This window comes from Apium graveolens, chromosome 10, assembly GCF_009905375.1.
Source record: "Apium graveolens cultivar Ventura chromosome 10, ASM990537v1, whole genome shotgun sequence".
Classification (NCBI taxonomy): Eukaryota; Viridiplantae; Streptophyta; class Magnoliopsida; order Apiales; family Apiaceae; genus Apium; species Apium graveolens.
The window spans coordinates 230,159,360-230,185,667 of record NC_133656.1 but is presented as its reverse complement, the minus strand read 5'-3'; the positions used below and the strand labels follow the sequence as shown (position 1 = coordinate 230,185,667).

General features: G+C 34.8%; 3 protein-coding genes across 7 annotated transcripts; all 3 read right to left on the bottom strand.

The window, feature by feature from the left end:
• Nucleotides 1-952: 952 nt before the first annotated feature.
• Nucleotides 953-4,902, bottom strand: LOC141691957 (uncharacterized). Its single transcript, XM_074496703.1, has 2 exons — nucleotides 4,761-4,902; nucleotides 953-1,497 (listed from the first exon to the last, which is right to left on the bottom strand). Exons 1-2 carry the CDS (start codon nucleotides 4,900-4,902, stop codon nucleotides 953-955), a joined length of 687 nt encoding a protein of 228 aa, XP_074352804.1.
• A 3,843-nt stretch (nucleotides 4,903-8,745) lies between these two features.
• LOC141689813 (uncharacterized) lies at nucleotides 8,746-12,746 on the bottom strand. 2 transcript variants are annotated; one of them, XM_074494226.1, is made up of 2 exons: nucleotides 12,590-12,746; nucleotides 8,746-11,365 (listed from the first exon to the last, which is right to left on the bottom strand). In XM_074494226.1, exon 2 carries the CDS (start codon nucleotides 11,310-11,312, stop codon nucleotides 9,165-9,167), a length of 2,148 nt encoding a protein of 715 aa, XP_074350327.1. In that variant the 5' UTR covers nucleotides 11,313-11,365; nucleotides 12,590-12,746; the 3' UTR covers nucleotides 8,746-9,164. The 2 variants fall into 2 exon arrangements, with proteins under 2 accessions (XP_074350327.1, XP_074350328.1); XM_074494227.1 differs by having other exon boundaries at nucleotides 8,746-11,469; nucleotides 12,590-12,742.
• A 1,046-nt stretch (nucleotides 12,747-13,792) lies between these two features.
• Nucleotides 13,793-24,044, bottom strand: LOC141690345 (putative protein phosphatase 2C 76). Of its 4 annotated transcripts, none has more exons than XM_074495133.1 (9): nucleotides 23,683-24,042; nucleotides 22,532-22,840; nucleotides 20,817-20,944; nucleotides 19,566-19,664; nucleotides 19,207-19,365; nucleotides 18,156-18,242; nucleotides 17,455-17,546; nucleotides 15,323-15,397; nucleotides 13,793-14,176 (listed from the first exon to the last, which is right to left on the bottom strand). In XM_074495133.1, exons 2-9 carry the CDS (start codon nucleotides 22,786-22,788, stop codon nucleotides 14,024-14,026), a joined length of 1,050 nt encoding a protein of 349 aa, XP_074351234.1. In that variant the 5' UTR covers nucleotides 22,789-22,840; nucleotides 23,683-24,042; the 3' UTR covers nucleotides 13,793-14,023. The 4 variants fall into 4 exon arrangements, with proteins under 4 accessions (XP_074351234.1, XP_074351233.1, XP_074351235.1 ...); XM_074495132.1 differs by having other exon boundaries at nucleotides 23,703-24,041; XM_074495134.1 differs by having other exon boundaries at nucleotides 23,565-23,706.
• Nucleotides 24,045-26,308: the final 2,264 nt, after the last annotated feature.

Sequence of the window (26,308 nt, the reverse complement as noted above, 5' to 3'; positions counted from 1 at the left end):
ATAAAATAAGTTGAAAATGAATTAGCAAAAGATATGTACTGTTTTCAAAAATATCAAGTGTAACAAGAAATTAATCTATCAAACAATTTTGATTTATATCTTACATCCGCTTACACCAAAGTTAGACTAGAGTTATACAACATATGCTAGATTCCAAAGGTATACAATTCATTAAATATATAGATATAAATTTTATGCTAAATGTATGTCTTACAAATTCAAGAAAATGCATCGGTGCCTTAAATAGAAAGGATGAGCACACAGACCTCTCCGAACCAACTCACCTTCACTTCTCACACTCAGTCTATCACCCTCTCTCAGTTTTAGTATTTATTTTCTATTGAATGTTATAATGTACATCTATATCCGGGTGTATAAATTGTAACTCCTCAATGGTGCACAATAGAAGAATGCTAGCTAGCTGTTAGTGTAGGGTCAAGTACAAAAATTATTAAAAGGCTCATTCGAAATTTAATGCACCAGAACAGAACAGAAATTGATCAGTATCATCCTTTATGCTTTTCTTAATTGAACAATATATTGATTTTCTTGAGATTTCTTATGTTCCCCATATGAAACACAAAAATGAAAAGTTAAGAGCACCCACAATGGTTAGGACGTTTCCCACTTTTTCTCCCAACCACCTGTATGCCACGTGAGTTGAAATGGGGACGAGAAGCAAATGGCCCGGTTGGTCCAATGGTGTCCACTTTTGGACCTTTAAGTTTATTGTATTATATATAATATAAAATGTTATTTCAAATTTATTTTAGTTTGATGAATAATGTTTAATTTTAATAATTAAATTAAATAATTTTAAAAATATTATCAAAATAAAAATATGTTCCATAATTAAAATACATCATAATATTAAAAAAAATTAAAAAAAAATATTACATTAAAAACATCAAACAAGAAATCATTAAATTAAAAATATTACAATATGAAAAATTTAACAATTATTGTGAAACTGCGAGATATGATCAACCAAATCATTTCGTAATTGACGATGTGCCCTTTTATCACGCATCTGTATAGTATTTTGAATATACGTCTCATAAGGCAGAAAGGGTTCCTCGCCTAAATCTGGTTGAGATAAATAATTTGTTGCATCATCATAAATTGGTAAGGGATCAAATTGAGTGGCGTATGTGTCCCTCTCGTCTTCAACTATCATATTATATATTATGATAAATGCTCTCATAATTCTTCCAAGATCTCCTTTGTCCCAAAAGCATGCAGTACCACGTACAATCGCGAAATGAGATTGTAACACACCAAATGCCCGTTCGACATCTTTTCGCTGACTTTCTTGATATTTTGAAAATAATTTTCTTTTTTCACTTTGTGGGCGTGGTATTGTTTTGACGAATGTTGCCCATTCAAGATATATTCCATCTGTTAGGTAATATCCCATACTATAATTATTGTCATTGATAGTATAATTTACCTCTGGAGTACGACCCTGTAGCACATCATCAAATACTGGTGATCGATCTAAAACATTTATGTCATTATTTGATCCAGCAACTCCGAAAAAAGCATGTCATATCCATAGATCAGATGAAACAACCGCTTCAAGTAAAATAGTTGTTACTCCTTTGTGACCACTCATGAACATTCCCTTCTATTTCTTTTAGCCGTTTTTGTACCTTTCGGACGAATAGGAGATTGAACATCCTCATTTGTTGGCGTATCGTTATTTCCCGATGATTAGTAAGCTCCAGAATTGCTTAGTTTAGTTCTTTTTGAACTATCAGTACTTGAAGGGGTTCTCCACTTGGGCTGTCTACGAAGCTCAAAGTAATGCGGTTCAAAATTAGACTTCTTTTTATATATCTTCAAATGAGTTTCATGAGCTTTCTCATTTATATTATCCAAGTTTGAACCACTCCAAGAATTTCGTCGAGCGTCGTCATAACACGCTCCAAATTTTTAAGCACCTTCATTTATTCTTTGCTACCTTTTTCTCATAGCGACAACCCCTCTCTTGATTACACCGGGATTATCTTCTTCGCAATATTGCTTGATACGGTCCCAAAATGCTTCACCTTTTTTATCAGTAACAACTAGTGGATCAGTCGATATATTCAACCATGCACTTATTAAGAGTTTATCTTCAACTCATTTCCACGGGCCAGTAATTTCACGTATATCTTCACTTTCCTCAAAATCGTTATTTAGATCAAAATTGTTGTCGTTATTAAAAGCAGGTACTTGTGAACGTGGAGAATTTTCGAAACTAGTAGGTGATTGTTGGCTTTCAAATTGTGAACTCGAAAATGGTGGAAATGGAAACTGATATGAAGAATTTTGAGGGTATGGAAATGGAAATTGAGAATTCTGGGAATGTGAAAATTGATATTGAGAATTTGGAGTTTGAGAATTAAAATTAAAATTTTGTGAGTTTGGAAAATAAGAATTTGGATATGGATATGAAAATTGAGGGTTTGGATTTTGAGAATTTGTAGGAGGGAGATTGTTTGGGTTCATCTTTTGAGTGAAAAAATAAAAGTTTTAGAGAAGTAGAGAATATGAATGAGATTGATATGAATATTAGGTATATATAGAAGTAAAATTATTACCGTTAATAAGTCATAGGCATGTAGGTGATAAAATAAAAAACAGAACCGATAAAGTAACATTGTTCCACTGGCCTGTTAATTCAGTTAATAAAAAATGAAAAAGCATGTCAAGTGGGTAAGGCCACCACCCCGGTCACAACTTCTTTTCCCTCATTCAATAAAATGATAAAAGTGTTGCCCAGATCACTTTACGTGGACCGAGGCAGTGAAATGGCCACCATTGTGGCTGCTCTAATGTACCAGTGCAGCAGCTTTACTATTTTTTTCAAGATAAAGAAAATCAACAGATGGCATGAGTTAATTGGATTTACCAGCTATTTAAAACTCTCATTAATTATGTGTGTACCTTCATTTTGTACCTGGAAATTTACAAGTATATAAATAAACATGTTTCAAACTTTGAAAGTGCATTTTCATTGTTTTAATTCTCGTTTAATAAGTCTTAGCTGAGTATATACGCATTTTAAGGAAAATTCAATGATACTCTTTGTCTGCTTGATCAAGATACTGTAGTAATTTGAGATGCAGAGTTTGACTGACAAATCACAGGTAGTAACCAGACTGCTATAACTAGGTCCTAGCTAGAAAGGGCATTTCAGGTAAGACATGCAACTAGCATTTTTGCTTTGAGTTTGGGAGTTGGACGAGGAATTTAAAAATGCAAGTAACATATATTTTGTACAATTTAGCAAAAAAAAACACGTATCTTGTACAACAATTTCCGATTGTAAATCAAAGTAAAAATTATAGCTTTAATTTAAAATTAAAATTATCACTTATATATCTACTTTCAATTTAAACGATGCATAAAATTATAAATAATTTCAAAGTAGTGCTATATCAATTTTGTAGGGTCAAATTAATATTTTGACTCAACTTTCCTGATTTCATACAATTAAAAAAATTAGTGACTGGTATTTTAAAAAAATATGTTAGATTATATTCACAGTATTTTTATATTCAAACATATTTTAAATAAACAATTTATAATATAAATGTATTTTCTTGTCCCAATGTTGAAGTTGAAGTGAGGATTTATAATCAAAACATTCTTAGTAAGGAGGGATGCATGCGATATTACGGTTACATGATAAATCAATACCAAATACTCCCTCTCACCGGACTAACTTTTAACCAAATATTAAAATTTATTTGTTTATTATTTTAGAAAAAATTAATTATTTAATAAAATTAATTAATTATACTTTTTAATAATATATTTTTTTTAAAAAAAAATATCATATACTGAAATTTCAATTAAAGGGTCAAGTTGACTCAAAAGAGGACAACTAAAAAAAGAGGGAAGGAGTATTACAATACTTAGTTTTATTATTTGTTTTTATCCTCATTTTAACTCATCTAATCAAATTGTAAATGGAAATTTCATTCTAGGCTTGTTTTTTTCTAATTGAGCTAGCTTAATAAGCTTTTCATCTTTTTGATGTTAGGAGGTTTCGTAGGCTTATCAAAATTGTGGGTTGTACATTTGTGTGTCATGGTCACAATTCATAAAAATTTAACATAAAATAAATTTAACTTTCCAATTCAAATAAAATTTAATTAAAAAGTACCTGAATTTTAGCTCAAACTTAATCTTTTTGTAAGTGGTTGCATAAAACTCAAAGTTATGTTCAAATTTTTTTCTAGTAACATAAATTTTGAGTATGTTAGATTCCTCAAAAGTAAAAAACAAAGACAGATTTACATTATGTCATAATATCTTTTTGAAACGTGTATATGAAAGCTTAACATATAAAAGGCATACATTGATACATGAGAAGCATGCAGACGGTTCACATTTAAGTAAACGATAATTTCTGAACATTTCAGGGGCAGTCACATTTTATGTAGGAGTAATTTTGAGTTATGTATGTAGGAGTTGTGTAGGTGCTGCTGTTGCTGTCCTGGTTCATAACTTCAAATTAACACCTTTTTCTTGTCAATATTTGATTGATAAATTTGAAGTAGATGATTATTTGAGAATAGCGTATTGGTTGCTTGAAAAAAAATATAAACTATTGGGAAAATAAATTGACTTGGTAAGAGAAAAAAGAATAATTACCATTAAATAATCAAAGTAAAAAAGGACGCAAAAGAACATGCATATTGAAACTCACTGTTGTTTTTTGAGGCAAGCCAACTACACCTCAATTTCAATGGACTCTTGGAGATTACGTTTTTGGACAAAAGCATAGAACCGAGGCATGCAATCATCATCATCATCATCATCATATGTAGCCCAGATTTGATTATCTTCCAATGACATTTCTGTCCTATCCTCATCAAAATCGTGAAAAGCAGGATCCAGGATGTTCATCGACAGTTAAGGGACATCACTCTTTCCATCTTCAGCACAATTGCCACTAAAATTCTTCGCAATTTTGTCATTTCTATTGGTCGTGGAAGACTTGCAGATATTGATAGGGCATAAGAGACCCGGGCAGGAGTCAACCTAAACTAAAGGGGTCAGGCTCAACCGACCTGCTAAGACCCCCCTCTCCCAGGCCAATCAAACATAGGAGCCCAGACCCGGGTCTACCCTACTTCCCGGATCTGAATCCGCCTGCATACCTGGATCCGGATCGGGGCCAAAACCACAGTGAGAGAGGTCTCAGCAGACGCATCACATCCCACAACCCGCCAAGGAGGGGTACGTGGGCACGTGACTATGACAGCTATCAACAACCAACACACCAGACAAACACGGCGCGTGTCAGAGGCCGTTAGGACACTCTGGAGGTGGTCCTCCCCTGGACACGTGTAAGCAATCTGCCCAAGTCAGGCGTCCTCCACTCCCAAGATCCAACGGCCCAGATTTAGAGGTAACTACCCCTAAACCCTACCTTGGGGCTATATATACCCCCAAGACTGAAGGGTTTAGGGGTTGGAAAATAATTTCTCTTGCACTCACACACTCACATACACTCAAAAACATACAGCAGCCATCACATATAAACACACATACACAGCAGCCTCTAAATTACATAAACATATATACCCTCATCTTCTCCAAAACCTGTTCTTATTCTCACACCGGAGGCGCCGTGGGAGCCAAACCCCCCTTCCGGTGTTGTTTTGCAAGCGCCCAACCAGCAGCTACACCTCACCCCCGCACAGAAGATCCAGGAACGCTGTCGGACGGAGCCGCCCGCTCACCGGAGTTATCAGATATCATTTGACTGTGCACTCGAAATTGCAGAACACTTGGTAGTGGATTTCATTTCTTCTTATCTCCTTTCTTCACCTTCGCTGCAGCCATCATAAGAGCTTCCGACTTCCATTCATCCATCTTCGTACAGATCTCAGTCAAACCTCTCTCTGTTAGCATTTTACAGGTTTCAAGATGCGTCATTTTTCTAGTTCCTTCTGGCCTACTATTAACACCTACAAAACCCTGTTGTCTGGATATTAATTCGTTGCTATTTCTACTATTTTCGGTGGGCATTTGAGTTGAAGGCTTCTCCCTTTGAAGTAGATTCCTGTGACCTCTTCAATCTAGACTTTTCCTGTTGATAAACTTTTTATGCCTTTGCTGCAACAAACTGTTCAGCCTTAACAGTTCCATCCATAGTACGGTAATAAGCACCTTAGTGAAAATCTGTATCCTGAGCTGATTTAGGACCTGTGGACCCTCCTTATAATTTCTGTGGCTGAAGTGTAGCAGTGTGATTCCTCCAGATTTTTTTAGATTGCGGAGAAGATAAGTAAACTGAATTAACTGGTGGCACAACCTCTACAGATATACTTTTAAGTGCTAGTACTGCATTTTGCAATGACTACAGATAGTCCAACAGGAATCAGTTCTTTGAACGCGCAGGGGAACAGGATTCCTCTGAGGTGATCGTCGAGAGGGTGGAGGAGGAACAGTTTCCCTATGTGTTGTTGGCTTTACAGATACTCTATATGTAGAATTACCAGTACCATTGGAATTCGAAGCTGAATAGGGCTTTTGAGGTTGTGCCTGCACTCTCTGTTGAAGTCCTATAGTGCTCCTCCACTGATCATAAGCTAACCTCTTCGTCTTGTCAGATAACAAACTCCAAGCCTCTGAGATAAAACTTGAATGCACCATTTGCACCAACTGACTTGTGTCGCAAGCGAGACAATTTTCGATACTGTTTCCTTATTGTTTCATCATCAGCTGTTGAAGTTAAACCTAGTATTCCATACCAGTCCATTTCACCATTTACTCGCTTCTCTGCTGCAATATAAACATCAAATGTGCTCAACATTTTGGAAACACCCTCAAGTGGAGGATACAAATTTTGGGCCTTAAATGCAAAAACCTTTGCACCAGCAATATCTCTATCCTTGAATTTATTTTTAGCAATTTTTTGTGCCCGTACGGCTTCATCTTTATTGAAATATTTCATAACTGAACTAATTATCAATTTCAATTTACAATAAAAAAAATCAAAAAATCAAATGTAGACCTGATGCAGAACACCCCCAAAATAAACCATTAAATTAGGATTGTTTAAAAAATCAAATGATTGGCATTAAATAATAAAATGACTGATTATATGATAACCCAAAAGAATAACAGCTGAAAGAATAAGAACAAAGTAACATGTGAGTAACACGATATCAATCATGTTGTAGTAGCTTAAGCTTGCTATGGAAATTTAAAACTTCAGCTAGTATTGTTTCAGTTTGCATGCTGTATATTGTGTTATTGTGGCGTGAAGTCGCGCCTGATACGCCCAAGTATTTTTGAGAAGACTAGTCGACAAATCGTTTGACCAGTCGTAAAAAATTGAGAAAGTGTTTGTTGTATAGTTGCTAGATTTAATATATAAAATAACTAAACATGTCAATTTCACGATTTAAAATAAGAAATAAAAGAATAGTAAGCTCAAATAAGCATAATTACCATATAATAACATTTATATTCCAAATATCAAACATGTGCAAGTAAATTAAACATAAGCATGATAAATATTAAGCAAAGTTATTAAACTTAATATAATTTTCATCTACATCTCTCTTATGTAATGTCATGAGTTGGACCGAGTCATGGTACACCATGATCATCCCAAGTCGGGCACCGACCACAGTACCTTCGCGATAACTAGTGATAAGTCGGGTTTCGAAATCCTTCGCGGTGAGTATCTTCGCATCGACTAGTTGGGTTTCGAGGCCCTCCTAGCGTCAATTAGTAAGGACTAGTCGTCGACTAGAAATCTTCGCGATAATGATACACATCTCATAGCCATTTCTTTTTTTCGTTGTTTGGAACTTTGTTGCAAAGCTAGTGCTCGTGTAAGTTGAGCAATTCGGGAGCCAATATCTCCCGAAAAAATTTCAAACTTACAGATAACAAAATTTGCTGCTAATATTTAAGTTCAGAGCATTCACTCCCAATCCTGTAAATTCTTCAAATTTATCCAAAAGAAATGTTAGCTGGTAAAATTCAAGTTTAAAACAGTCGGTGTTCTTCATAGAACATATTTATATAACAAAGATCATGTTGCCACTATGCATAAGAATAACTTAGAAATTGATCCGTTTTTGACTAAACACATCCAGTGTGGTATTCTCCTTTAACCAGTCTTTAAAATTCGATTAATTTTTACGAATTTTTTTTATCTACCATTTTCCCATGAACATACAATAATCGCAAAAATTTATAAATTTTGACCATTTTAATTGGTGAATTGTATATGCCACTACTAAAAATAAAAAAAGCGAACCAATCAAAATGATTTTAATTTATAAATTTTTGCGCTCATCATATGTCATGGGCACATGTTAGAAAATTCGATTGAACAATACATACAAAAACTAAAGACCTGATTTTAATATTCAATATTGATCTCATTAATTATTGTACTCCTTCAAACAAAATATTTGTGAACAATAATAAAAGTTCAATGATCCTTAAACAAATCCATTGTCAATAATTGCAAATTGTAATTTTGACTTTACCCCCTTTAATCTGATAATTTTGTAAACATATTTTCTAAAAAAACAAAACGATACACATTTCCTGTTGACAGATTATTAGAGCATGTTCTTTATTCATGCTAGCCTGTCATGTAAATGTTAGAACTGAATCACAACTGTTAGGAGAGATAGAACACACTGCCACAAAGCATTGCCATGTCTAAACATACAAAACCCAGATAGGACTGCTTTGAAAACAATAACAAGCAAGCAATTCAAGAAACAAAAGTCATGCATCTTAAAACCAACAAATGTATTTTCAAGTTCCAGGACAAAGGAAAATGTATTCAACTTCATGAACTAGCTACATTGCTACCAAAAGAGGATAATGACTTGAATGTATGTCATTTATCAATTTCCAAAAGAAATGTCTATCCAAGAATTTGAATTTTGAGTTTTATCCACTTACCCATCAGAAAACATCAACAGGAGGATTGAATATTTTTGCTCATTACGAGTCCTGGATTGGAAGGTAAAACCCAAAAACATTAGTATATGTATCGTCGTCGATAATCTTCGAATAGAATATATAACAAAGCTGATTTGACTATTTCTCCGAGTAACTTTTGTATATAGGGCCACTTTAGGTCCCTTGATTTTGACCAAACATATCTGAGGGCAGCCTCAGTACTTTCATATCACACTGATCCCTGAAGCATTCAGCAATATCTCTTTACTCGCGTGCCCATTGGTCTCCACTGCAGGAACTTCAACTTCGTTGATCACCTGAAGAAGCTCTATAGGAGTAGCTGCTGGATCTAGCTCCTGGCAACCTTTTGGAGCATTTGGTCCTTCTTGTCCTGTAAGCACATGGTTTGGAACCTGATGAGAGAAACGGAACATCTCTTCTTTTGGTATTGTCATTTTCTTGCTGTGATGGGGACGAAATACTGTCCTGAAGCCCACAACTTTGACCAGAGGGCTTACTGAAATGCCTTTTTCCTCATTGTAGTCATCAAGCACCTCCACCATGTCGTACTGGTGAATTACTTCATCAGGTGTATGCTCATTCCAGTCACTGGCCCAATTTCTATAGAGAGCCCAAATGTCTCCTTTCTGTGGAAGTATTTGAATTACCCCACGTGCACCCTTCGTCCACTTAACCTTGTGTGAGAATAAATTTAAAGACTTGCTGACCTCGTATTTCACAATCCTAAGTTCCCCGCAGCTTTTGGCAAAACCAGAACTCACCCACTCCATTGACCCAAACTCACTGTTGGATTTAGAGGCAAGCCAACTAAACCTCAATTTAAATGGCTTATGGGAGATAACCTTTTGAACAAAAGCATAGAACCGAGGCATGCCATCATCATCATCATATGCAGCCCAGATTTGATTATCTTCAAATGACATTTCCGTCCTATCTTTGTCAAAATCATGAAAATCAGGATCTGGGACGTTCATTGACAGTACAGGGACCTCCCTCTTTTCATCATCAGCAGAATTGCCGCTGAGATTCCTCTTGGTCGTGGAAGACTTGCCCATACCATTTGACTGTGCACTCGACAGTGTACAATACTTCGTGGCAAATTTCATTTCTTCTTCTCTCCTTTCTTCCACCTTCTTCTTCTTCGCTGCATCCATATTAAGAGCCTCTAACTTCCATTCACTCTGCTTCTTACGGATCTCTGCCAAAGCTTTCTCTGTCAGCATTTTTCGGTTTTCAAGAGGAGTCAATTCTCTGGTGCTTTTTGGCCTAATATTGAAACCCGCAAACCCCTGCAGTCCAGATATATTTCCCTTGCTATTTTTACTATTTTCCATGTGCATTTGAAATGTAGACTTGTCTCCAAAATCACTATGTAGAACTCTTCTTTTAGAGGAGGCTTCTCCCTTTAAAGCAGAAGACTGTGAGTTTTCATGTTCCCTCTTCAATGTAGACTTTGCCTGCTGATAAACATTTGATGCCTTAGCTGCAATGAAAGGATCAGCCTTAACAGTTCCAGCCATAGTAGGATTAGCACTCCAATTGAAGTTTGTATGCATAGATGAATTAGGACCTGCAGACCCTCCATGTCCTATATTTTCTGTGGCTGCAGTGTTTCTTCCAGTATTGCTAATAGGGACATGATTCCTCTGATTCAAATTAGATTGCTGAGAAGATGAGTGAACTGGTGGCACAACCTCTACAGCCTTAAAAACTTTATGACAAGTAGGACAAGTGATGGGGGTGTCAATGTGTACTCTCAAGTACTCGTACTGCATCTTGCAATGGTTGCAGATAGTCCAAAAGGCATCAGGTCTTCGAAAGGTCCTAGGGGGAACAGAATTCCTCTGAGTTGTTGGCTGTAAAGGTGCCCTATTTGCAAAATTACCAACTCCATTTGAATTTGAAGCTGAATATGGCCTTTGAGGTTGTGTCTGCACTCTCTGTTGTGATCCTATAGTGCTCCTCCTTTGGTTATAAGCTAACCTCTTCCCCTTGTCAGATAACAAACTCCATGCCTCTGATATAAACTTAAATGCGCCCTCTGCACCAACAGACTTGTTTTTATCAGGGTGTAGCAAGAGGGCCAACTTCCGATACTGTTTCCTTACTGTATCATCATCAGCTGTTGGATTTAAACCTAGTACTGCATACCAGTCCACTTCACCACTTACTCTGTTCTCTGCTGCAATATGAACATCAAACGTGCTTAACATTTGAGAAATACCATCAAGAGAAGGATACAGAGTTTGGGCCTTTAAGGCAAATTTTTTTGCACCAGCAATGTCCTTGTCCTTGAATTTTTTCTCAGCAATTGTTTGTGCCCGTACTGCCTCATCTTTGTTGCATTCCATAATTTCCAAAACTGATTATCAACGTAGACCTGATTCTATTTCTTTTCAGCTTGCTGTAAAGAGATAAAGAAACCAGCTAAAAATATGCCAAAGGTATTAAAAGTAAAAGCTAAGATTTGCCCACTTTTCAGATCAATAGGTAACACTCATTGATTACCTGATTCACAACATCCACCAAAACCAATTTAATATGACTGCTTAAGAAAAAATTGAATGATTGCTACCAAGTGAAAAAATGGCTGATTATATGATATTCAAAAGTAAAACAACTCAACAAACAAGAACAAAAGTCACATGTGATCAACACAATATCATTTAAGTTACTGTAGCTGAATCTTGCTATGTGAATTCTAAAATGCCACCTGGTTTTGTGAGAATATGCTACTATTTATGAATTCAACTCTTCTGTCTCTAAACCTCATTTAATCACAATACAAACTTAATGAATTGAAAAAGTTTGGAAAACCAAGAAGACAGTATTTCACTTTATTTTGATAATTGTCTCAGCACCAACAGCATATTAATAAAGTTCCACGGCTACATGCTATTCGCTTAACGCATGGAACTATATTATGTCCCGCCTTAACAATATAAACACTCATTTATCAAGATTCCTGAGCACCTAATATATCTAACATTAACTGAAACAAAATTCAATTACCACATCACAACATTCAATCTCCGGATCACATCATAAAGGCCTAAATTTTCTTCTACACTCTTAAAAACTATCACATACACTAAATGTTAATTGTTTGATATCCGTCTAAACATGGAAGGCGTAATTAAATCTCCATCCAGTAAAAAATCATTTAGCATTAATAATACAAACCCAACTTCAAATCTCAAATACAAATGTTAAAGACTCAATTATCACAACAAATTTAACATAAATTCATTCAATAACTTGTAGATCAAAACAGAGCCGAGTTATCTCTCTCTCTCTCTCTATCTCTCTCTCTCTCTCTCTCTCTCTCTCTCTCTCTCCCTCCTCACTCTCTCTTACCCCCCCCTCTCTCTCTCCTTACTCCCTCTCTTACACACACACAGAGGAGCTACAAAGATGTTGCACAACAATAAAAACAACTATATCTCCCGAAATTCAAGGCCATACAATAAATGACACAACAAAACAAAGAAAACACGAAATGGGTTTTCAAGAATTCATGTAAAAACACCTAAATTCAAAAATTCATGTTTCAAAATCGAAACCCTAGATTTACCAGCACAAGCATTGCCCAAAATGTCTGCATACAGAATTTAAAGAAATTAAATACCTGGGAAAAGTGGATTTAATCGCCTTGTTGAGCTAGTAGCTGAGCTTTGTTTCCCACCAAATTAAAGAAGAAGATGAAAGATCAAATTTTTAATATTTTTGGGGGTGAATATAAAACCCTCTTTTGGAGAGACTGACCTAAGAAAGAAGGATTGTGATATGAGAAATATTAAAGTATTGGGTATGTGTGCAATTGTGTGTATTAACCTAACCATGGTTAAATTTTAACTCTCATTTTGGTTGTGCATCTGTATAAATTTAACCATGATTAAATTTTAACTCTTACTTTGGTTGAGTATCCTGTATACACTTAACCATGGTTAAATTTTAACTCCGGTTATTATTGTCTTTTTCTGTTTCTCTGAAGGGAGAAGGATTTTCTAAAATTATTTGAAATTTTGTTGGTATTTATTGAAAGTTTTAAATTTGTAAAAACTTTTGTTTATGAATAACTATCATTTTTAAAAAGTCAAAATTTATTAATCTTTTTCAAATATCTATGAGATATGACTGATGATACTATGAAATTTATTAACTTTCGAAAGATATGTGAGAGTTTTTGTTAAATTGTAAAAAAAAATGATAAAAAGAGAAACTGTTCTCTCCCATATCTATATTCCTCACTACTGATCTGAAACGTGTTTTTATCCACATTCCACAGTCTGCATTCTGCAACTACAGAATCTTCAAGGCCAGGTGATATGACATTAAAAACAGAGCAAGTGTGTTTGTGGATTATGAACACTTAAATAAAGATACTACTTACACATGCCATCATATTTGTATACAAACTTTGGTTATTAGATACACAGTTGTCCTTTTGAGTTTATGTACTTCATGTTGTGCCCCCACATTAGTCATGCTAATGGTGAAGGTTTTGTATTAAGGCTGCCTGTGTTATTTTAGTTTTGGGCTAAATGGCAGTCCATTCTATAATCTGATACCTGCACTATAATTATGGGTTGAATACAAAAATGTAGCATATGGTTGTTTAACCAAAACTCAGATAATGAAACTCAAAACAGCTACCAAATCACGTCATGTACAATTTTTGTACTAATTTAGTATTCCATCATCATCCAGAAAGCACTGGAAGATACTTCCCTGCAGAAATTTAAGACCCAAAGGTTTGGTAATAAAAGCGAGAATGCAAGAAACATGACTTGGGTCTACAACTCAAGTCTGCAGGTCACAGCGCAACTGATACAAGTAAAACCATTAATCTTTATGATTTAAAAGCTAATGATCCAGAAATGCTACAGGGAGAAGAACATGTACAAAGGTTCTTTGTTCCTTTGGTATAAAAGCATAAAAAAAACTGTAACAGACCCCAGCTTTTTGCACGGCATTCATTATTGGGTGTAGTGCAACTGCAGATGGAGATCCAGTCTGAAATGGTATAGATTTAAGATAAATTGATAACCTAGTTTTTCGATCACTTGTGGTCGACAGGCTCCGATTTCTCATGGTGAAACTTCACGACAATGCATGTGATATTATCAGCACTGCCGCGAGTGAAAGCAGTGTCTACCAGTTTAAGCGCTGCAGCTTCAGGTTCTTCTTCAGTAGTAGCAAGTGAAACAGCATCCTGACATCATGAGGTGGCATCAATGTAGCATATACAAGAATTGGATTTAGTTTCTCTAACACTGCACACTGCATCAACTATATAAAATCATGGCAATGGCATAGAGGTAGAGTTTCTATTAAACTTTACCTCCTACTAACAAAACTATTCCAGAGGTATCTTTATACACAACTAATAATGCAGCTTAAACCAGTTCTTTAGGTGATAAGATCAGTAATACACATTACAGTGTCTTTACAGGAAGAGGTGGTTTTTTCCTTTTTCAGTGAGATTCCAGACCACAGTACCAACAAATGATGATCCACCTCGGCCTTCACATATAGTCATACAGTCTGCTGCAATATAGTCATACATACTGTATGACTGTTGTTTAATCCACCTCGTTCTGTAGCAGACTGTGTTTCCGAAGCCATGCGTTGAGTTCTACTGAACCTCGTTCTGCAGCAGACTGTATGACTATATTGATGTTGCTTAATTGACACTAAAAAAACAGTTTCTATATGTTTATTTAAGTTCATATGAAACACAATAGTAACTTGAAGGTTTTTAAGAACAGTTTTACTTAGCAAAAACAAACATTACACGACACATTTCACAGAGTAGGAGTTGGAAAGAAATATCTACTTTATCCTTTCTTAGGTTTCATAGGTTAAAGAAGACAAAACAACAAAGCCTATCCAATGAAAAAAAGAGTAAATAAAATCTCAAACCCAAGTGGCCAAGTGTGGAGTGAATTTTATGAGGGTTATAGCTAATTAGCTATTAACACACCCATAGTCGACCTCAAACTGAGCTCTGAACATTATTTATCTGCTGATCAGGGCCTGCGACATATCTAAGGCAAGAAGGGCAGAAGGCTCAATGTCCAGACATTTTGAACTCCATTTATTTTGTGTTCACATGACAAGACAGCTCTGCATCTCTAAACAAACATCTAAATTTCAATACCCTTGGCTATTAGCCTTCTAGATTAGATATCTAATATTGTCTTACTAATTAGGAATAAATACATTTGTAATTTTGCATTCATTTATAATGATATATACTTAATTTCCAACACTCTTGGCTGTTGGCCTTCTAGACAACTAATAGTACCGTATTAACTAATTAGAAAAAATATTTGGATTCATCTGTAATGGTATATACCTCATTAGGTACAACGTCCCAAAGTCCATCACTTGCAAGGACAAGCAGTTCAATTTCTTCATTGATCTCCTGATCCTAGAAGAAAATTGGTTCAAAGCATTAGACGAGTTCACTGGAGAACTTAATACAGTAATGAAAAGTTTGACATCGACAAAAGAGGTTCAGGTAAAGAATGCCAAATGGTCAATCTGTAAAACTATAACATATCAAATTCAATAGGTAAGCAAACAAAATACTTTTTACCTGAGAATAGCTTTCTTAACATTCATGCTAATGAACACATCTAAGCATTTTCACTATTCATTGATATACAGTAGAAATGAGGTGCCAAAAAGCAAATTCAATTTTTTTCTTAAATACGTAGAACATATATAGAAACATATTTCTACATATATCAATCTCAAAAAGAAAAATTAATCTTGCTGGAGTAATTGATCATAGTGGGACAGAGAAACCATAATATGTAGATAGATGAAGAATGAAGTGATTGAGTGGGAGGGCGGGATGAGATAAGAAAAGCCCAACTGTCACTTAGTGCAGGGTAACTGCTTTAATGTGCATAGGTTGCCTCCAGGCTTTATGCGTAGCAGGCCTCCAGAGTCTATCTATCCGCAACTAGTGTTTTTAAAACAATTTAAATGACAATGCATGTAATTTTCAAAAGAGGCGGTAACTTGAGGTTTAGGATACTACCATTTTCATGTAAATTCCCTGTCCAGACTTGACTCAGAATCTGAGATGCGAAAATTATTTCAAATTCAGATGACTTTCCACAACCACCAAAGATTGACACTCTTATAAAGTGTACAACACAATGCCCTTGTCCAATTGTTGATTCTCGGAGATGAATAAGACTCCATTAAAATTTTGAGATATCAAATCATAATGTGGCATATAGAAGGATTTGCTGAGAAATGAAGGATTTGCAGAACTTGATACAACTACTGTCCTAACTCCTAATACCCATTATGAGCAAATCCAAAATCTTTGTAAACAAAGCAGATAATTTCTTGATGGACTTTTGAGCTATGGAAACTGACAAATGAATGAAGCCCTAGAAAGAAGTTGAAGACGACGAATATACTATAAAGTGTTTTAAGTGCTGAAACCAAAGATTGATAAACAACCTTTGCTGGTATTTCACTGGCGCATGTTTATGGCAGATTTTGAATGTTGTACTTGATACGGTTTCATGAGTTCATACATAAACAGATTTATGGCCGTATTACGTGTCTATGCAAATCTGTGTAAACACATCTAAATGTGTAAGCTCCATTGTTGTCACGGCGGTCGACTAGTTGCAACTAGTCGAGTCGGTTTGAGAAAGTCGACTGGAGAGAACTAGTCGACTAGTCGGTTTGAGAAAGTCGACTGGAGAGCTCGACTTGCAAATTGTCAAGTCGACTTATCGGTCGACTTATCGACTAGTCGGTCGACTAGTGCAAAAAATACAATCATAATTTAAAACGAAAAAAAAATTAAAAACCTACTCAACATAGCAATAATCAACATGCTAATTTCAACTTATATATCTTTATGTGGGTGTGCTTATGTATGTATAAATTGATTAAAACTGAATATACATGTAGTATAATCTGTTTATAGATTTGTTTAGTCAGCTTATCTATGCAAGTATATACAAGGGAAAATAGATATGTTTGTGTTTAACATATCTATTTTGTGATTGATATACATATGAGTATGATAATGTTAGACTTCTATTGTGGAAAGCCACGTATATAAGATATATATTATTATATATTATTAAATCAATTATTATTAATTTGTCGACTAGTCCACGACTATTCGACTAGTCGACAAGCTAGACCTCCATCGACTCGACTAGACTTATCGACGTGACAACCATGGTAAGCTCTCTTCAACAACAATAATAAATTTGCGATTTAGATTTATTTCAGATGTCTTATGTCTGCAAATCACTAATGTTGATTGAAAACACAAGGAGGCATGTTCAATTTCCAGCTTCTACAGTATATTACAAAGAGGCGATTAACAAAATGGAAAAATGAAAAACAAGAAGCCAACTCAAACAGGAAAATGCATTTTTAATCAACAACTTATTAGTTGCAGAAACTAAATTTCCAACACTATGTATTAGTTATATGATCTACCTGAATGTCCGGCTCTGCCACTACAAACTGCTTTAGCATGCGATTTCCAAATGCTCGGGACATTGCTAAAACTCCACCAACTCTCCAAGTGCCTGGTAGCAGAAAATTTATTACTAAAACTCTAAATATAAATGTAAATTCATTTTGGATTTATTTATATTAATTAGCCATGGGGAGTCTCCTGATGATACTTCTACGTTTTTGAGATCCCATAGACTGGAGTTCTCTTATACAGATGGTTTCTGAGGGTGTGGTTTAGAGTTTGCCAAAGGCCCAAAGCAAAAACCAAAATGTAATTTGACAGGCTGCACAACCTCTTAAATAAGACAAATGGCAAGAGTCATATTGGCTGCTTAGATATGTACAATTAAAATAGACATGGTGCTATGATCAGTATAGATGATTCTACGAACCCTAAAAACTTGGAAAAGAAAAGGCAACAGTCTCAAAAATAATGCATAGCTACTAAGCAAGAACAGTTAATGCACACACTCTTTTAGCTGGTGCAAATTCATCACATAAAAAAAACAATATTTCTTCATGAAAAAACAACTTTAAATAAATAAGACTTCATGACATAGAGTTTGCTCAAAGCAAAAACAACACCAGCTCTTACAATTGTTGCCTGCTGGATTTACGAGATAAAGGAACATTGTAATTTCACTAGAGGTAATAAAAAAGACCATCATAGAAAAATTTACCGGCCCACATCACGACACCACCAGCATCCTCGATTCTCTTCCGCTCATCACTTCTGTTCGGCTTGTGATCCTCAGAAAGGGGGATTGCTGCAGCAGAGATAAAATGAAATTCATTATTTTAACACAGCTATTGAGGGAGCGAGCACAAATAACCTTCTATACTTTTCAAGTTATACAAAACCAAAGTAACGCAACCAAGTACCCACAAAGCAGTAAACATAGTAGAAACATGAAATACAGGACTCTCTGTATTTATGTATATCAGGGCTGTTTTACGGACTGGGTAAAATTCCACTGCATTTCATTGCAGAGTCCTCTTACATTAAGACAAATGTACAGCAGAGTTGACTAGTGAGATAAAAAAAAGTGTTCAGTATGAGGTCCCCTGAGACACCAATATTAGGAAGAAACAAGTAACACTAGTCTCACATTTTAAGAAAACCTAACCTGGGCCAAGTATGCTATCTATATCTTTATGGTTTGGATCAGATAAAAACTATCAAAGAGAAGCCTGAACACCACTACTATCCAACAGAATTCAAAATGTCGACATCCGAACCTTCACTTTATCAATGTCACAATTCCCAGGCTTGACCGATCCCGGCCTAAGGTATAGCTCTTTCTGTTCATCACTTTTACTTCATTTGATGCTTTCCTAATTCCCCACGAGGGTCCACAATCCAAAGGTTTATGTGCAAGTATATTATCAACTCTATATTTAAAGTACAACCTTCTTCTCAGAGGAGGATGTAAGTCAAATTTTACATCGTGATGAATTTGTAATTTAATCCAATGCATGTTATTGTTTTCCCAAACATATAGTGACAAAATGATTTTTCATATAATAATTTATGAGCAAGGAGATTAGCAATTTATAATAATTAAATGCATCCTTTTTCTCGCTGGCGCATATGTAGGTCAAAATCTTTCTAGTGTTTAAAATTGTAACTGTAAGCATCATACGGAAACAACAATATTCAACTCAAGAAACTCATAGGCAATTCTCAAAGAATATTATGTAATAATATAAACGTAAAGTTATTTCAAGTACCTTGCCCAGACTTTGATATGACGGTCCTTGAATCTCCAACATTTGCAACGTAGAGATGATTTCCAACTAGAACAGCTGTTGAAGCCGTGGATCCATCATCCCGGAAAGTATCCTTCACAGATTCCAGAAAATCCTTGTCAATCTGCTGATATGTTTGGCCTGTAAATTACAGCTTGTAAGGTAAACTACTTGCGCACAAGCAGAAGACATTGCAATAGGAAATAAAGACAAAGATTTCTGTATTAACTAATAAGTAATAACTAAATGTTGAACTGGCTAAAAGTCATACTTTCAGAACACCAAAAACAGAGCAATCTACAGGACTGGTTGCAAAGTTACTATTATAAACTTGGGCTTACTTATAGCCAATCTTGTGTTCGTGAAAAAATCTGGATGTTTCAGGAGACTATTAAACAGATGATTCTTTAAAAACTCAGCTGCTCGTGAGCCTCCATGACCTGTAGCATCCAGTAAACTTATATTAATACAAAGGGGAAGAAAGAGAAATTTCTATTTTGTTTTACTAAAAATATGGAAACAATTCGTGCAGAGTACGGATAGAAGCAGGACACGAACTAGGGGATGAGGCGGTACTAAAATCTAAATGAAGCAGATTAAACTATTTTCATTACTAACCAAGCAGAATTACTGTTTTACAGTAAATGAAAGGCACGAATTTAAAACATGTTACTATTGACTGAGATGATATCCAAATCTAGGTGGCAAATGCCTTTTTATGTACTTCAGTCTTCATTAAGATAAAAGTTAAATACCTCACAAAGGGGACATCCAAATATACTAAAGTTGGACGATCAAATATTATTCCTTTATTTATAATCCCCTTCCACTAAAAAAAAATAAAACTTAAATTATACTGAAAAACACAAGTCATGATAATAGCCATAAATTATTAATAGGAGATTCTGGTTTTAAAAAGGTGCTCCACAGGTCATTGTTCTGCATTTTACATTGTCCAGTGCTGCTTGAAATATATTTTGGAGATCGCATTAGGGGAGAGTATTAAGCCACTAAAGGTGTTCCCTCGCGTACTTCACCACTATACTCACTAGCACTAAACTGAACCCCTTGGCCAGTAGGCCGAAGTATCTAATGCTCAGCCCATAATGGAAGCCATCCAAAGGGCAGCGCTACTTTCTAAATGTGTACGATAACGGTATAGTAGTGCCAATACAATGGTTATTACAATTACTAATATTACCAAAGTTAGACTTCTAATTAGTTAATTTCTCTCTTCCACACGCCTTGTGTCTGATACTGCCATGCCAAATTGGAATCAAAACCGTCACGACTCACAATTTAATATTTCTGCATTTACATCACAAATTTATATTTTTGCATGCAATATATAACTATGTAGGCCTTTACCATGTCAGAAAATACCTGAATCAATGTTAACGAAAACAGCAATCTTTACAAGAGTTAAGTTCTTCAGTAGAATACGCTATTTTATGAATTGTAATGACTTCCAGGAACAAGTCTTTAATTAAGTTTATACTCAAGATAGAAACATTACACATAAGTTGCCCGAGCATACAGCTCATATTTAAAACAACTCATATATAGAGGGACACGTGACATGAGAACCTAACCATCAAATATCCCAAAGAGGCAAACTGTTGTTCCGTCAATTTTGGAAATCTTAACATCATAGAAATCCTCCATGCTAGGCCTTTTCCCTCTGAAACTTGAATACCCACAGCTCAGTGCCCCGTCTTCACTGCCATTAGCACAACACATTAAGTAAAACTCCTACTAAACATGAAAACCTACACAATTATTTTAAAAAAAAAACAGAAACCATCAAATTGAAATAAGTATCTTCTGATCATCCAATCGAACATATACAACTGAAGCAGGTTAGAACAATATAAACATTATAATAAATATTTTAATGAGTAAGGTATCCATGTGAACAATTAGTAAAGACATTAAGACACCATCCAGAAACATATCAAAGAGAGATCTATTTCTGCTTATACAATATATACACACCCCCGTACCATATAATAAAAATTCAACCCCACGCCACCACATGTTTCCCCTTAAAAGAAACTAAGAACGCCTCCGACTTCACTATTTGCTTTCGCCTTTCTCTACAGAGTTTGATTCTACAAAAGGTACTAATTTTACAAATATATAGACCTCAAAAAAATTATGTAAGCTTACAAACAACTAAAAGTCACTTGCTTATTACATGTGGAAAATCTATAACCGAGCACATTAAGCACTTGTCATTTTCTTAAATGTATATTTCAAAATAGAAGTTCTTTATCTTAATAATTTATGTCTTTATACTATGTAGAGCAATACCCTGTATGCGCTTTGTTTACTACCTCTAATTGGATGAAATACTTTAAATATTACATTATCACAACCAGTGTTATTAAACGCGCAACGCGCGCCGAAACGCAAAGGCCTCTGGAGCATAAGCGCAATGCGCAGCGCGCAAATTCATCGAAGACAAGTAGATATACATAAATTATGGTATATAATCTAAAACATCATAATTTTATAGATAATAAGACATTCATAAGCAAAACTATATTATGATTAATGACAACACAACTAAAATCAGCACATAAATTCAGAGTCTATAATAAGTAAAAGTCGAAGTAACAAAGAAGTGCACATCTAAATCACTTTTTTCATCTCCGTCTTAATATTCATACAACACTCATATATGATCACATATTTACACTGATGATTAGTATATATAATCATTCTATATAGCTAATAGCTTAGTATAATCAAAAAATGACTGATTTTTCCGTAATCTTGGTGCTGCTTATAAACATTTTGCTTGTTTTTAGTCAGCAAAAATTGAGCTTGTTATCCTTGCTCTAGCTTCTCGCGAGATACCCATTTGATCATTTTCCTTTATTTATTCATTAAAGATTTCATAAATTAAATGATTCAAACACGCAGTAGTAAAGAGGTAACAAAATCACAAAGATATAGTAGGAATAATCTCATAACATTTCAGCGATAGCATATTTCTATTATATTAATTGATTTAGTTCTGCTGTGAATCCCATACATAAAATGCAGTGTACAAGAAACATACAGCACATAGATAACTAAAGTCTCGCCAAGAAAAGACCCGTACAAGTTAATATTCAGAAAGTTTTGTAAATCCAACCAACTGTATAAAGATGAATACAATGTAAAAGGATTAGTTAAAGTGTTTTTGTTTTTTTATTTAAATGGTTGCTTCATAGTCCAGGACAAGAAATTTAAAAACCTATACTAGTCTAAACGAATAATCTTAGTTGAAAAAATTTTATAAAATCATAAGCCCAATCACCTCTTCGAGCTTCCACTAGCATAGGTAGCTTTGTCGTCCTTTTCAGGTAAGGGGTTAGAGACTGGATCATTTCTAGAAGCTTCACTCATTTCCATCATCATCTTTCTGGAAGTCGTATAGTGGCAATTCCGCAAGTCTTTTGGGCTTTTAGCTTTAATCAAACTCCTTGTAATGAAGCTAAGTTGAACTCTTCCCTTGATTGTGCTGCCAATATATGCCCAATTTGAAGAAGCACAGACCTTAGGCAAATGCTGCATACCATCTAATATCTCCACCTTCTGTTTAATAGCCCAAGTCCGCACGCCGGCACTGTTATACGCCATAATGAAGCCAACAATTAAACCCATGACATCATACAATTAAACAGCAATAGCAACTGCAATATTTCTAGAAACATCCTTGACATAAATGCATATACCATCTAATCACTTCGTCAGTATAAAATACGAACTTAAATGTATGCCAATCTCTCTATTCCTGAATCTAGAAAAGTTATCACGAGAGCATTAAGCGGGTAATGGTTCATTAATATCATGCCTTACAAGTGTTGAAAGTAAATAAAACTATTACACATTTCAAGTGTGGATGTGATACGCAGGTGCAATAACTGGCCATCTTTCCTAAACGTGTCATTCTGGTTCTGGTCATTTACTCTCAAATTGTGTTAAGAAAGGGCCAACAACCACGTAGAAAGGCAAACAAATAAAGTTTCTATTTTTCGTTCTGGAGTAATTTAAAACTATTACTCTTCAGTTTTCACTTTTAAGTTCTGTTGTAAATTTGTAATACACTTATTTTCAACCGATTAAAACTTTGATTCTACGAGACGTTGCTATCTGCACTGCACGTAATTAATAAAGTCATAACGGAAGTTCTCAAAACAAAAACGATAATGCCCTAAATTTACATTTGAACTCCGAAACATCAACTCGAAACTCTATCAGATATTTGATCAAACAATGTTTAAAACAAATTTAACTAATTACAAAACTACAGTTAACTATACACTTATATCTAAAAAACAGAAATTTACATGAGCAAATCAGGATCGCACTCTCAGACACTTAGATCAGCCAACCGCAAAAACACACATTTCGATAAAAATTAGAACAAACTTCAATAACAGCATATATTTAAAAACAAATATTAACTGGAACAATATTTAAATTACAGTGCATCGATCGGTCAGAGAAGCTCCGGATGAAGCTCGGATCCGACCCGATATAGGATCCGAAACAGATGCAGGAGAGCGAAGTATATACTAGACTATTTCTCTCTCTAGACGAAGAAGAGAATGGAAAGAGGATCTGGATTTCTAGAGAGAGAAAGTATAAAAATGATTAAATAAAAAGAAATAAATAGAGATTAAATATGTGTGTAGTGTGAGTAGAGTGAGTTGAAGTGAAAAGAGAAACAAGTCGCGAGAACGACATGTGGCTCCTCAACTCGGTTACGTGGCACTGTTCATTGTCTTCCTCTTTTTACTTCACTTTTCATTCTTTCTTTTAACGATTTTTGTGTGGACCGCCGGTTAAGTACAATTTTTTATAATTTTAACTTATTTTAATTACTCAATAATTATCAATTATGGTAGACTCCTACATTTGCAACAAGTAAAATCAATCAAAACACTCCAAAATTATACAATTTGGTGATTAGCATGTGCTAATGGCAAAAATCCTTTCTTTAATTATCAAGTACACCAATTAGTGCATTGCATTCAAATATATCAATTAAGTCACTGATTACAAAATTAACTCAAATGAGTCACTTATTTGAAAATTTGTATCAAAAATATCACTTTATCATTAGTCAAAATTTTTAAAAGTATTACTCCCTCCGTCCCGTTCAATTCTTTACACTTTCCTTTTTGGGACGTCTCACCAATTCTTTACATTACCTAAAATAGTAAAATTTATATATTATAATAATGTTATATAACATTATTTTATTACACCCACTTACTAATTACTCAACTCATCGCACATAATCAGTTCTCTCTCCTAAACCTAATTTCATCACTTACTTTTCTTTCTCATCAAACACACCGCTCAAACACGCTAACACGCTGCTCAATCTTCTTCTTCCTTTTTTCCTGGGTAAATCAATCTTCTTCTTCCTTGTTTTCTCTCTCAAATTAACCCCGATGTTCAATTAGCTTTTATAATGGAATCCCAAATTATTCAAGATTCAGCACCGAGCATGCAATATGACTCTGAGATTCAGCCCTCTCCTCCGATAAATCTCAAAGAAATCGTCGATGCTTATCTCAAGTATGATAAATTTAAGGACTTAATTGTTGAAGACACTCTGGATCGAGTGAAATCGGTGGAGACCGAGATGAAGGCGAAAACTATGGGGATAAAACCAAAAAAAATAGTTTTCGAAGATCCAGCGAAATTGGAGGAGGACCCGACAGGATTGCTGCGTATTTATCTTCCTCGGTTTTATCATTAACGTCGGTTTTATCTGATTGTGCAATTTTGACAAAATCATCGTCATTATCTTTAATATGTGGCATTGCATTGTCTTGGTGGATGACTATATTCTTGTTAAAATCAGCTGGCCATTTTTTTTAATAGCAGGGATGATTTTGTTGATCAAACATTGTTTAATCATTGACTTGTTTATACTTTCAATAGGTTTAAGTTCAATAACACCTTTAGCTCTATTCTTACTTGACCTCAAAGCCGATTCTTCAAAGGTAAAAGGAAATATCCCTATTTTCCCATCAAATACGCATACCCCATCGTTGTCATATCGAGGTCTAGCTACTGCACTCATGAACATAATTTTAGTTATAAATCTCTTTGATTTACATGTGCGATGTGGTTCGGGTTCATTTGGGAGTAGGTAATATTTTTGGCTTTATCTTGTCATATAAAATCATTTCTCATCTATGTGAACTTCTTGATACATGTTCACATATGTGGGATTTGTGTGGAGGGTTAAACTTTCGATATGGTTCAATACAAACATAACTCTTGCCTCCATATTTAAAGGAGTTAAAAATGGTTTTAAGGCATTCGAATGTGATCTAATCTTACCTTTTTGAACAAGCCTATGTACGGTAGATTTGCTTGCGTTTAATTGACAAGCCAATGTCCTAATATTTGTTTTAAGATGAAAAGGAATATGTCGTACATTTTCTAAATCCAAAGCATACTTTTTATTTCCACCTTTGTATTTTCTGTCAACATTAGGAAGCACTCCATCTTTGATTGCTTTATGCACAATTATCCATATTTTAGATATTGTAACTCTACTAACACCATAATGAATTCCAAGTTGCTTGATTACTCCTCTTTTGAGTTTGTTGTTGCTGAAGCTTAGTGATAAGTCATGGGCAATCTGATTTTTTTCTGAAACTTTCAACCTTCTGTGCTTTGCAGGAACATGGGAAGTTGAGTTAAAAGATGCCATCTTCTTAAACAAGACAAATCTGCTGCTGAATTTTTGCTGAAATTGTATAAAGTGCACATGTAGACTAGTACTTTTGTAAATAGCATGTGTATGGATGTTAGCAACTGTAATATGAAGGAGTTGTACTGATGAAACTGATTTAGGCGGGGCCTGTAGTTTTGTTTCCCCCCAAATTGCTAATCTCTCTACTTATATCTTTTCAATATTTCCACTTGAATGTTATATCAACATTGTTTAATCAATGTATTGGTCTCCGTGCCCAGCCCATTTGATAACAAATGGCTGGGACGGAGGCAGTATATATTAAGTTTCGCATATTTTTATGAATAATAATATATTCAAATGAAAAATTTT

Coding starts and splice junctions, on each gene's coding strand:
- LOC141691957 (XM_074496703.1), bottom strand. CDS start 4,902: ATGAACATCCTGGATCCTGCTTTTCACGATTTTGATGAGGATAGGACA. Junction 1,498..4,760: donor CTATGCTTTTGTCCAAAAAC/GTAATCTCCAAG, acceptor TAAATGTTTTAG/ATCGATCACCAGTATTTGAT.
- LOC141689813 (XM_074494226.1), bottom strand. CDS start 11,312: ATGGAATGCAACAAAGATGAGGCAGTACGGGCACAAACAATTGCTGAG.
- LOC141690345 (XM_074495133.1), bottom strand. CDS start 22,788: ATGCAGCATTTGCCTAAGGTCTGTGCTTCTTCAAATTGGGCATATATT. Junction 19,366..19,565: donor GAACACAAGATTGGCTATAA/GTAAGCCCAAGT, acceptor TGTAATTTACAG/GCCAAACATATCAGCAGATT. Junction 18,243..19,206: donor CATATCAAAGTCTGGGCAAG/GTACTTGAAATA, acceptor TCTCTGCTGCAG/CAATCCCCCTTTCTGAGGAT.